Here is a 12,115-nt window from a genome sequence, read left to right on the forward strand (position 1 = left end):
GCAAGGATAATTTTGATGTCTATATACTATAAAGACGATGCAAAAAAGAAAACCATTGCCTGGTTTGTGTGGCTCAGTGGTTGAGCATCGACTTATGAACCAGGAGGCCATAGTTCGATTTCCATCAGGGAACATATCCAGGTTGTGGGCTCAATCCCCAGTGTGGGACGTGCAGGAGGCAGCCAATCAATGATTCTCTCTTATCCTTGATGTTTCTATCTCTCTTCTCAGAAATCAATAAAAATACATTAAGAAAGAAAACCATTATTTATTCATATTTTTATGCATATCCTTGAAAACATACAAAATATATAGTGCTACCATAGTACTAATAAATATTTTATTAATAAACAGAATCCAACAATACATTACAAATATAATTCACTAGGTAGGATTAATTCTAAGAATGCAAGGTAGGTTCATTATTATCTCTTATTATCATATCCCATATTATTAGAAATCCCTTAATATTATATGCCATATTAATAGGTTTCAGGAAAACTAATCATAGGATTATCTCCATAAATTCTGACAAAATTTTTGTCAAAATTCAACATCCATTCCTTATAACAATACTCAAGAAAATAGAACTTGATGAATACTTTAACATATATCTATACACACATATTTTCATATGTTTATATAAGTATTGTGTGTATGGATATATATATATATACATATGTATATGTATATATATATATATATATTCATATTACAAGTATTTTTCTAAGGCAGGAACAAGGCAGGGATAGTCACTTTCTTCACTGATATTTTACCAGATGTAACCAATAAAATTAGACTAAAGAAATTGATTATAGGCACAAGGTTTAGTAAAATAAAATTATCTTTCTTTGTGGTTGATATCATGGTAAACCTGGAAAACCATAGAGAATCAATGACTAACTCAAACAATGAACGGTAAGGTAACAGGATGTAAAATTAACATACTGAAATCAATAACTTTCATATACACAAACTATAGCAAGTTAGGGGACATATTGGTAAGAAAAAAAACCTCAAATACAATAGCAACAAAAAACATTAAATACTTAGAAGTGAACTTAATAAGAAATGTGCAAATTAAAAAACTTCTGAAGGACACAATTAAATGTAAAGACATCTTCTTTCCTTTTTTAAATTTTAATTAATTAATTTATTTAAATTAAATCTTTATTGTTCAGATTATTACAGTTGTTCCTCTTTTTTCCCACCCGGTTCCCACCCCACCCTCTGCCCTTACCGCCCCCCCCCCCAAACTGTCCTCACCCATAGGTGTATGATTTTTGTCCAGTCTCTTCCCGCAACTCCCACACCCCTTTCCCCCCGAAAATAGTCAGTCCACTCCCTTTCTATGCCCCTGATTCTATTATATTCACCAGTTTATTCTGTTCATCAGATTATTTATTCACTTGATTTTTAGATTCACTTGTTGATAGATGTGTATTTGTTGTTCATAATTTGTATCTTTACCTTTTTCTTCTTCTTCCTCTTCTTAAAGGATATGTTTCAGCATTTCATATAATACTGGTTTGGTGGTGATGAACTCCTTTAGCTTTTTCTTATCTGTGAAGCTCTTTATCTGACCTTCAATTCTGAATGATAGCTTTGCTGGGTAAAGTAATCTTGGTTGTAGGTTCTTGGCATTCATCACTTTGAATATTTCTTGCTACTCCCTTATGGCCTGCATAGTTTCTGTTGAGAAATCAGCTGACAGTCGTATGGGTACGCCCTTGTAGGTAACTGACTGTTTTTCTCTTTCTGCTTTTAAGATTCTCTCTTTGTCTTTTGCTCTTGGCATTTTAATGATGATGTGTCTTGGTGTGGTCCTCTTTGGATTCCTTTTGTTTGGGGTTCTCTGTGCTTCCTGGACTTGTAAGTCTATTTCTTTCACCAGGTAGGGGAAATTTTCTGTCATTATTTCTGCAAATAGGTTTTCAATATCTTGCTCTCTCTCTTCTTCTGGCACCCCCATAATTCGGATGTTGGTATGCTTGATGTTGTCCCAGAGGCTCCTTACACTATCTTCATATTTTTGGATTCTTTTTTCTTTTTGTTTTTCTGGTTGGGTGTTTTCTGCTTCTTCGTATTTCAAATCTTTGACTTGATTCTTGCGATCCTCTAGTCTGCTGTTGGGAGTCTGTATAGTATTCTTTATTTCAGTCAGTGTATGCTTAATTTCTAGTTGGTCCTTTTTCATAACCTTCAGGATCTCACTAGATTTCTTGAGGGTCTCACTAAATTTATTGGTGGTTTCTAGAAAATTCTCGAAGAACCTTATAAGTGTGGTTTTGAACTCTATATCCAGTAGTTTGCTTTCCTCCATTTCTGTCATTTGTGACCTGTTTCTTTGTCTCTGCATTTTGGCTGCTTCCCTGTGTTGATAGAGTGGCTTTCTGTGCTAAGTGTCCTATAGGGCCCAGTGGCTCAGCCTCCGCAATTACCTGAGGTGGACACTCTTGGTGCACCCCTTTGTGGGCTTTGTGCACAGTCTTGTTGTAGTTAAGCCTTGATTGCTGTAGGTATCACTGGGAGGAATTGACCTCCAGGCCAATTGGCTGTGAGAATCAGCTGTGTCTGCAGTGGGAGAACTTCTGTGCTGGAGACACCCTTATGGGGCAAGACTTGCTTCAGTGGGGCTTTGGTACTCACTGAGTCTGCTCCCTGAGTGTGTCCCTTATGGATCTGAGGAGTTGTAATCTGGATGGTCCCACTCTGACCACTGGGTACACTGGCTCTTGGATCTCCAAGGTGGTGCTAATTTAGCCTCTGCCTGAGGCTACCCAGCAGGAGCTATAGAGAGATCAGCAGATTCCTCTTCTTTGTTTGGGGTTTGGAGGTGCCCAGATGAGGCCCAGCTGTGAAGCAATGCAAGCTGCTGTGGGACCTTGGGCCTTCTTTTGGAAGTTCTGGGTCTCTCTGACCCAGCTGCAGTTTTTTAGGTAATTTTCAGATTTGCAAAGGGCCAGGCCTTTCAGATGCAAAAGCCTCTGCGCACAGCTTGGGTGGGGCGGGGTTTCAGGGGATCTACAGGGTGGAGCAAGCAGCTAGGACTGCTCCTCAGTCCTACCCTAAGAGGCCCCACTTCTCAGTGTCCCATGGTAATTGCTGTAACACCTCTGAGAGAAAGCCACCCTCAAGTTCTGCCTGCTGCCAGACAGTCCAGTTTCTCCCCATATGAGTCTGGGTCCCCAGAGATTCACCTGGAACTAGAGTTCAGAGCAGTCGGGAGCTTGAGACTCCCTCCCGATTGAAAAAAAACAACCGTGTCCTCAGTTGCCAGCCCTTTCCACGTGCGCCTCCGTACCTCTGCACTTTATTTCTGTACCTCCTCTGAGTCTCAGTGTGCTTTTCTCTTTCATCCTAGTTGTAGAATTTCCACTCAGCCAGCCTTCCTGTGGTTCTGGATGATGTCCGTTTTGTCTTTTAGTTGTATTTTTGAAGTGGTTGTGGGAGGCAGCAATTTGCGGTGTTTACCTATGCCGCCATCTTGGTTTCTCCAGACATCTTCTGTCCTTGAATAGCATAATTCAACATCATAAAGATATCAGTTCTTCATAAATTAATTTTAAAAATTTGATATAATCTTAATAAAAATTCCAACAGTTTTTTTAGGAAGTAAACAAATTGATACTAAAGTTCATATGGAAAAATAAATATGCAAGAACATCAAGAAAACACTAACAAGAGAATTTTCAGTGGTGGAATTATCTCTACCAGACATTAAAATATACTATAAAGCCTCTATAATTAAAACATTGTGATATTGGTGCATGAATAGACAAATAGTGATTTAAACCAGAAAGCCCAGACATAGATCCAAGAACTTATGGAAATATAGTTTATGATAAATATGGTATGTGAAATCATTGGGTAAAGAGGGCTTTGCTTCCTCCCCTTTCTTTCTTATATCCTAATTTTTTTTTTATTGTGGTAAACAACTCATAACACAAAATTTGCCATCTTAGCATTTTTAAGTGTACAGGTTAGTGTTAAATTTATTCACATCGTTGTGAAACAGATCTTCAGAACTTTTACATCTTGTAAAAATGGAAATTCTATACCCATTAAATAATAGCTACCCACTTCCCCCTGCACCCAGCCCTTGGTACCCACCATTCTACTTTCTTTTTCTATGAATTTGACTACTTTAGATACCTCATATAACTTTTATCACACATTATTTGTCATTTTGTGACTGTCTTGTTGAATTTAGCATAATGTCCTCAAGTTTCATCCATGTTGTAACATGTAAGAGGATTTCCTTCCTTTTACTTTTGTTTTTTATTTTTATTTTTTGGAGAATTTCCTTCCTTTTAAAGGCTGAATAGTATTACATTGTATGTAAACATTTTGCTTATCCATTCATTCATTGATGGATACTTGGATTGCTTTCACCTTTAGGTTATTGTAAATAATGAAACTATAAACACTTTGAATCTCTTTGAATCCCTGCTTTCAGGACCATTGCCATTTAAGACAATGATGTTTGCCTTGCTTATCCATGCTGAAGACATTAAGAATTCAAACTGTCAAGCATATGAAAGAAAAGACTATATGATGTTAAATCCTTTTAAAAGCAAAACCACAAACTTTTCCTTAGAGTTTTTCAATGCTCCCTCTTTAAAATAGATCATTTCTAGTGTTTACTTTTGCATAGTTTTGATAAATTTGAAAAAATTTGAAGTATATTGACAATGTAATGCATGTAAGATATGAAGATAAAGATTTCTAAAAGCTTAGAAACCCATTTGAATTTGAGAGATGTCAAACATTCTATATCCTCTTATGCTCTTCTCTTGGCTATAGGGTGTAAAACAAAGAACCTCCACTGCTGAAAGCCTTTTTAAACTAAAGGATTCATTGGGCCATTGCTAATGAGAAAGACCAGGTGCTGGGGCATGAAGTCTAAACAACCAGCACAGCTAGTGGGAAAGACAAGTATATCCGCTGTCCTGGAGTTGAAGGGCTTTTTATACATCAGGTAGGGGGAAGAAAGATGTACACTGGAAAGAATTTACATTGGCTACAGACAAGGTGGGTTGGATACGGTGAAGGAGGCTCAGTTCTGGGATAGATGCAGAGTCTGTTTGCCCCTTTGGGTCGGTTGTAGAAAGTTCCTGTATAAGCAAGAAGCACAGGCTCCTCCAGTGGGCGATGCCTGGTAGTCTCTTTCAGATAGTGATGGGAATAGCCACCTGGAGGTTAATTCAAAGTTTCCACTTACACTCAGGAATGAAAGCAGTCTTTTGTTGGTTGTGCCCTGAAGTTAGCTGACTAACCCCTTCTCATCTCTTCCTTCTACACTCTGGCCTGCTATAATTCAACTTAGAACATCTCAGAATTGTCTCCTTGTCAACGGTAAAGATCAGAATTATTTTAGGAGGCACCAGCTTAGGGTTTTTCTTCAGCCTTCTGAAGTGTGAGGTTTTTGACAGAGGGTAAGGGTCAGGAGAAGGTAAGTTGCTCTGTCCTGTTGTACTCCAGGATGTACTCAAGCTATCATCCTTTAATTTCAGGCTGTGCTGGGAACCCATTCCATTTCGTTATCTCTATATTTGAAATCTCTCATTCTGACCCCATGTTTTTCTTATTAACATTTGTTTTTCTATTTTTGCTCCCATTTGAAGGTACAATCACTGGTTTGATGGGATGGCGTTGCTTCACCAGTTTAGGATGGAGAAGGGCACCGTCACATATAGGAGCAAGTTTCTACAGAGTGATACATACAAGGCCAACAGTGCTCAGAATCGAATTGTGATCTCAGAATTTGGCACACTGGCTCTCCCTGATCCATGCAGGAATGTTTTTGAACGTTTCATGTCCAAGTTTGAGCTACCTGGTAAGCAGCTATTACTTGGCCCAGAATTTGCAGGTGATAATGGTGATTATTTAGATTGTTATGTGATATGACATTCTATATAGAGTTTGACATAGATTTTTCAGTGTGAGAGGATGTTTACACTGCTTTCTCCCTCCTCTTGTGGTGCTTCAGTAACTCTGGGGTTTGGTTTCAGCAATAACTGACAACACCAGTGTCAACTATGTGCGGTACAAGGGTGATTACTACCTGAGCACTGAGACCAACTTTATGAATAAAGTGGACATTGAAACCCTGGAAAAAACAGAAAAGGTAAAATGTAGGTTAAAAAATGAATAAAATGGACCCCCAAATTTCTTTTCATTCAAAATACTTTTCAGCATAGTAGATATCTGAATAAGAAATTGGAACCGTAGCCAAACATAACCAAATACCCACTGTGCACTCTCTGTCCTGATTAGAATGACCTTGGGTTGGTTTTCCATACTTTTAGACTTCTTTCTTAGTCCCTGCAGACTAGGGTAAGGGAGAAACAGAATAACATTTACGCCCTAGCTGGTTTGGCTTAGTGGATAAAGTGTCAGTCTGCGGACTGAAGGGTCCCGGGTTCTATTCCAGTCAAGGGTGCTTGGGTTGCGGGCTTGATCCCCAGTAGGGGGCATGCAGGGGGCAGCCTATCAGTGATTATCTCTCATCATTGCTGTTTCTCTCTCTCTCTCTCTCTCTCTCTCTCTCTCTCTCTCTCTCTCTCTCCCCCTTCCTCTCTGAAATAAAAAAATAAAAAAATATAAAGAAAAACAAAACAAAACAAAAACGTTTACTGTGGTCAGCTCATGTTCTTCCTAGCTACAGGTAGAATTGGACTGGAGATTGTCTAGACCCATACTACTTTCACTTAACACATTAATTAAAACTTAAATAAAAAATTGGACCAGATTTTTAATTTAACTTAATTTTTTAAATAAGAGAAAGCTTATTTAGAAAGTTACAGAGGTAGTAGAAGTGAGCCAATTGGGTGGCGCAGGCTCAGGAAACAAGTTACAGAGGCAGAAGAAGGGTCCTTGGAGCTTAGGAGAGAGAAAGGCAAAGGTAACTGCGCCTGGGGGAAGACAAGGGGGAAGGGAAAGGAGTAGGTGTGTGTGTGTGTGTGTGTGTGTGTGTGTGTGTGTGTGTGAGAGAGAGAGAGAGAGAGAGAGAGAGAGAGAGGCCAGAATTTTAATTTTAATTCTTACTCTTTGAGCTTTCCTGTGATCTTGGGGGGAAATTTACCCTTATTGGGTAATACTTTTTGTACATTTTTTATTTGTTAGTGGTGGGGGTTTTTTCTTTATTTTGGGGGTGTTTTGTTTATTTTTCTTTAGGAGGGAAAATGATTTTGATTTCTCAGAGGTGAGATATTAGGACTTAGGGCTGTTGTTTTCATATCTTATTTTAAAAGTATTTGACACATCTCTACTGTTTACGCATCTAAATAGAGATCTGCCCATGTTAATATTTAAAATTTTCTGATGGTCTTCAATTTTCAGGTAGACTGGAGCAAATTCATTGCTGTGAATGGAGCAACTGCACATCCTCATTATGACCCAGACGGAACTGCATACAACATGGGGAACTCCTATGGGCCACATGGTAAAGTGGGATGGAAGTCTTTTTAAAAATAATTCGAAGTTAATATCTTCCTGGGGTTCCATTGTGGTTAAGATGTAAACCTATGAAACTTCATTTGAAAAGTTCAGAAAAAATCTCCGAAATGGCATTACTGAACTTAAAGTACATAATTTATCACTGAGTACATACTTTGCGGTCCTTTTGCACATATGCTTAGCAGCTGATTTTCTATTTGACCTTCTCAGCATCACTCACATTTTTATGTTCCATTGTGCTTTTTGGCTCACAAGCATTGTAGGGATTTTCTGTATGTATTTCTCAAACTTGAATTTTGATAAAGTACCATATTGTAAGTATATGCAATTTAGAATTTTGCAGCAAAGATGTAGACAAGATACATTGTCTATCACATAGGAAGGAATTTATTTTTATAATGGGATTAATACAGTACAAAGTAAGTTAAAGTTACAGTGCAGTTGCATTTACAACCACATACATCACACCTCTTTCCTGGTCGCCCACTTCCCCAACTGCCTACCTATTTGCTCCAGAAAGTTCTCATAGCTAATAATGATAGCTAACATTTACTGAATGCTTAGTATGTGCTGGCGTTAAACATTTTTCTAGGTATTTTCTCATTTAATCCTTTAACACTTATCTGAGAAAGGTGTTATTATTTCTTTTTTAAATATGTTTTTATTGACTTTTTAGAGAGAGAGGAGTGGAGAAGTTTAGAGAGATAAAAACATCAATGAGAGAGGAATATCATCGATTGGCTGCCTCCTGCACAGCCCCCACTGGGGATCGAGCCCACAACTGAAATATGTGCCCTTGACCAGATTCGAACCTGAGTCCCTTCAGTCCGCAGGCTGATGCTCTATCCACTGAGCCAAACCAGCTAGGGCTTATTACTTCTTTTTATAGATAGTGGGCCTTGACAAGGTTTAAGATACTTGCTTAGGCAAGCTTCTAAGTGTCTAAAACCAGACTTGGCACCAAGTCTGAAACACACACACTCTGTAGACCACCTTAATAATTATTCACCTCTGAGTACAGAAGGGTCTCAGGACATGCAAATTCATGTTCCTATATCTGAGCACACATATCTGTGTTTGAATGAAACGTGTATTAGATATTTCTGACTAGCTTATCTGTCAATCAGTCTTCTATAACCTATAAAACTTTTGTATAGGTTAATGTGTAACTTTGGTAAACAATTGGCATTGTGAGTTGTTCATCTGTTCCTCTCCATATTTACACATGGGTTTATGTGAAGATGAATACTGCGGGCTTGTTTTTTACTGGCTCAAGTAGAGATGGGGTACCCAGCTCTCTCTCTTCTTTATTATCTGACTTCAGGTAGGAATGTATTCTTCACAGTTGTAATAGGAAGCAGCAAACATCCCTTTTAAGTACTGTTTAACCATTCTGAATTATATATTCTAAAACAGTCGTTAGATCAGTCATTCTCAGCCTGTAGTATGTTTAAGAATCATCTGGAATGCTTCTTAGCAATGTAGGTTACTGAGCTTCATCTTCCGAGATAGTGGTTCAGTAGACCCAAAAAGGGGCCAAGAATTTAACAGCTCCTCATCTCTTGGTGCATTTTAACAAGGTCCCTGATGATTTTGGCTCAAGCAGCCCCTAGATCTTTGAGAAACCCTTCTGGCACTTACCAGACGCTGTGCTTGTTACTTTGCCTCAGTTTGCTGTTTAAAGAGTCCTGAAGTGTTCCCAGGTTAGATGAACTGTATTGGGCAAGTCATTCCTCCGCTGGGTGTTTCCTGGGTGTCTCTGCCTTGCTTATGCATGCCATCATGAGTTGCAGATAGAACAGTTCATGACTAGTTGTGTTTAAATGTAGTGAATTGAGTAATCATTAATTATCCGAATGCCGAGACAGGAAATTGTTTTATCTTCCAATCTCAACTGAAACTAAATTTACTTTTTTTTTCTTAATTATTTGATTCAGTGAGAAGTTTAAGAACTGGCACTCAAGAGAAGGCGCGTGGGTGTGCGTCTGTGTGTGCGCGTCTGTGTGTGCCCCTTGAGCAAAGGTGGAACCAGAGCCTGTCACTGGCCCCCACCGAGCTGTGGCTGCTTAAAACTCTCAAGGCTCCACTTAGCCCCAGGAAGGTGACAATGTGGCTGCCTGTGTCGCCTCAGCCATACAGACGAAACTTGGCTCATTCAGTTTGTGGAGAGCGTTGACTGAAAGCTGATACAAAATTCTTCAACCAGGCAAGAATCATTAATGGGATCGCCACACCCTCTGTCTGAGGAACAGCAGCTGTGTGTGAAGCCTCCCCCCACCAGCCAGAGGAGCCACCACAACTGTGAACCACACCCACCAGAGGAGCTGCTACCACAACTGCCTGAGGAGCAACCATCGCCCGAGGAGCCACTGCCACCCAAGGAGCAGCCACTGAATGACTCAGCATCTAGTTATGGCAGTACGATCAAACATGGGTAGACAAAGAAACCCCCAAAGGAAAGAAAAGGAGGACTTGCCAGAAAAGCTGCTAAGTGATACAGAGGCATGCAACATGACAGAAAAAAAAAATTCAGATTAAGGGTCCTAGAGTACATAAACCAGATGGAGGAAAAAATCAACAACTTATGCAAGAAGCAAGAAGAAACAGATGAAAAAAATCAATGAATTATGTAAGAACCAAGAAGAAATGAAGAGTGATATAGCTGCAATAAAAAACACCATTGAAAGTTTCAACAGTGGACTAGGAGAAGCGGAGGACCGAATTAGCGAATTAGAAGACAGGGAAACAAAACACACCCAAACTGAACAGCAATTGGAGAAAAAAATTAAAAGACAGGAGGAGAGCCTAAGGGAGCTATGGGGCAACATGAAACAAAACAACATATGAATAATAGGGGTGCCAGAACAACAGAAAGAGGAAAAAGGGTTAGAAAACCTATTTGAAGAAATAATATCAGAAAACTTCCCAGAGGTGGGGAAGAAAAAAAATCACACAAGCACAGAGAGTCCCAAACAAGGTGAACCCAAAAAGACCCACACCAAGACACATCATGATTACCATGGCAAATGTTCAGGACAAAGAGAGAATCTTAAAGGCTGCAAGAGAGAGACGGAAAGTTACATTCAAGGGATCTCCCATTAGATTATCAAATGATTTCTCAACAGAAACACATCAGGCCAGAAAAGAATGGACAGAAATTTACAAAGTAATGCAAAGCAAAGGACTGAATCCAAGAATACTCTATCCAGCAAGGCTATTGTTCAAAATTGACAGGGAAATAAGAAGCTTCACAGACAAAAAAAGGCTAAGGGAGTTTACCACCACCAAGCCAGCAATGCAAGAAATGCTAAAGGGACTGGTGTAAAAATAAGAAATAAAAAGCTCAGAAAGAAAACAGCCACAAAAAAATAGAAATGGCTACAAACAAGTACCTTTCAATAATAACTTTAAACGTAAACGGACTAAATGCTCCAACCAAAAGACATCGAGTGGCTGAGTGGATAAAAAAACATGACCCATACATTTGCTGTCTACAAGAGACCCACCTCAGAAGAAGGGACTCACACAGACTGAAAGTGAAGGGATGGAAAATATCTTTCAGGCAAATGGAAATGAAAAGAAAGCTGGGGTAGCAATACTTATATCAGACAAAATAGTCCTCAAAGTGAAGGCCATAACAAGAGATAAGGAAGGCCACTTCATAATACTAAAGGGATCAATACAACAAGAAGATATAACCCTGATAAACATATATGCACCCAATGCAAGAGCACCCAAATACATAAAAAAAACTACTGGAAGATATCAAAGGAGAGATTGACAACAATAAAATCATAGTAGGGGACTTTAATACACCACTGACATCACTGGATAAATCCTCTAGACAAACAATCAGCAAAGAAACAGCAATCCTAAATGACTCACTAGATCAGATGGACTTAATTGACATCTTCAGAACACTTCACCCAAAGCCATGGAATATACATTCTTCGCAAGGGCTCAAGGGACATATTCAAAAATAGACCACATATTGGGTCACAAACAAAGTCTCCCCAAATTCAAGAAGATTGAAATCATACCAAGCATCTTTTCAGACCACGATGGCATAATATTAGAAATAAACTACAATAAAAACAACCCAAAATACTCAAACACTTGGAAGCTGAATAGCATGTTATTAAATATTGATTGGGTTACCAATGAGATCAAAGAAGAAATTAAGAACATCCTGGAAACTAATGACAATGAAAACACAACAATCCAAAACCTATGGGACACAATGAAAGCAATCCTGAGAGGGAAGTTTATAGCTCTACAGGCCTATCTCAAAAAACAAGAAAAAATGATAGTAAATCATCTAACTCTACAACTCAAAGAATTAGAAAGAGAGCAACAAGAAAAACCCAGAGTGAGCAGAAGGAAGGAGATAATAAAGATTAGAGCAGAAATAAAGGAAAGGGACCAAAAAAAACAATACAGAAAATCAATGAAACCTAGAGTTGGTTCTTTGAAAGGATAAACAAGATTGATGAACCTCTAGCCAGGCTCAACAAGAAGCAAAGAGAGAGGACCCAAATAAACAAAATCAGAAATGATAGAGGTGAAATAACAACAGACCCCACAGAAATACAAATGATTGTTAAACAATACTATGGACAACTCTACTCCAACAAATTAGACAACCTGGAGGAAA

The 12,115-nt window shown here is 38.7% G+C and overlaps 1 protein-coding gene across 5 annotated transcripts in view; it reads left to right on the forward strand.

Annotated features, from left to right (window-relative positions):
• BCO2 (beta-carotene oxygenase 2) overlaps positions 1-12,115 on the forward strand; it is an 82,305-nt gene that overhangs the window by 18,339 nt on the left and 51,851 nt on the right. For all 5 annotated transcript variants that reach the window (XR_009454354.1, XM_059707887.1, XM_059707888.1 and 2 more), the window contains 3 exons: positions 5,628-5,839; positions 6,015-6,130; positions 7,345-7,447. Coding sequence is in view for 4 of the 5 variants with exons in the window: in XM_059707887.1 (XP_059563870.1) it covers positions 5,628-5,839; positions 6,015-6,130; positions 7,345-7,447 (431 nt within the window). In the remaining variant the exon portion in view is untranslated. The remainder of the gene's footprint in view (positions 1-5,627; positions 5,840-6,014; positions 6,131-7,344; positions 7,448-12,115) is intronic.

This window comes from Myotis daubentonii, chromosome 9 (genome assembly GCF_963259705.1).
Source record: "Myotis daubentonii chromosome 9, mMyoDau2.1, whole genome shotgun sequence".
NCBI classification, from domain to species: Eukaryota; Metazoa; Chordata; class Mammalia; order Chiroptera; family Vespertilionidae; genus Myotis; species Myotis daubentonii.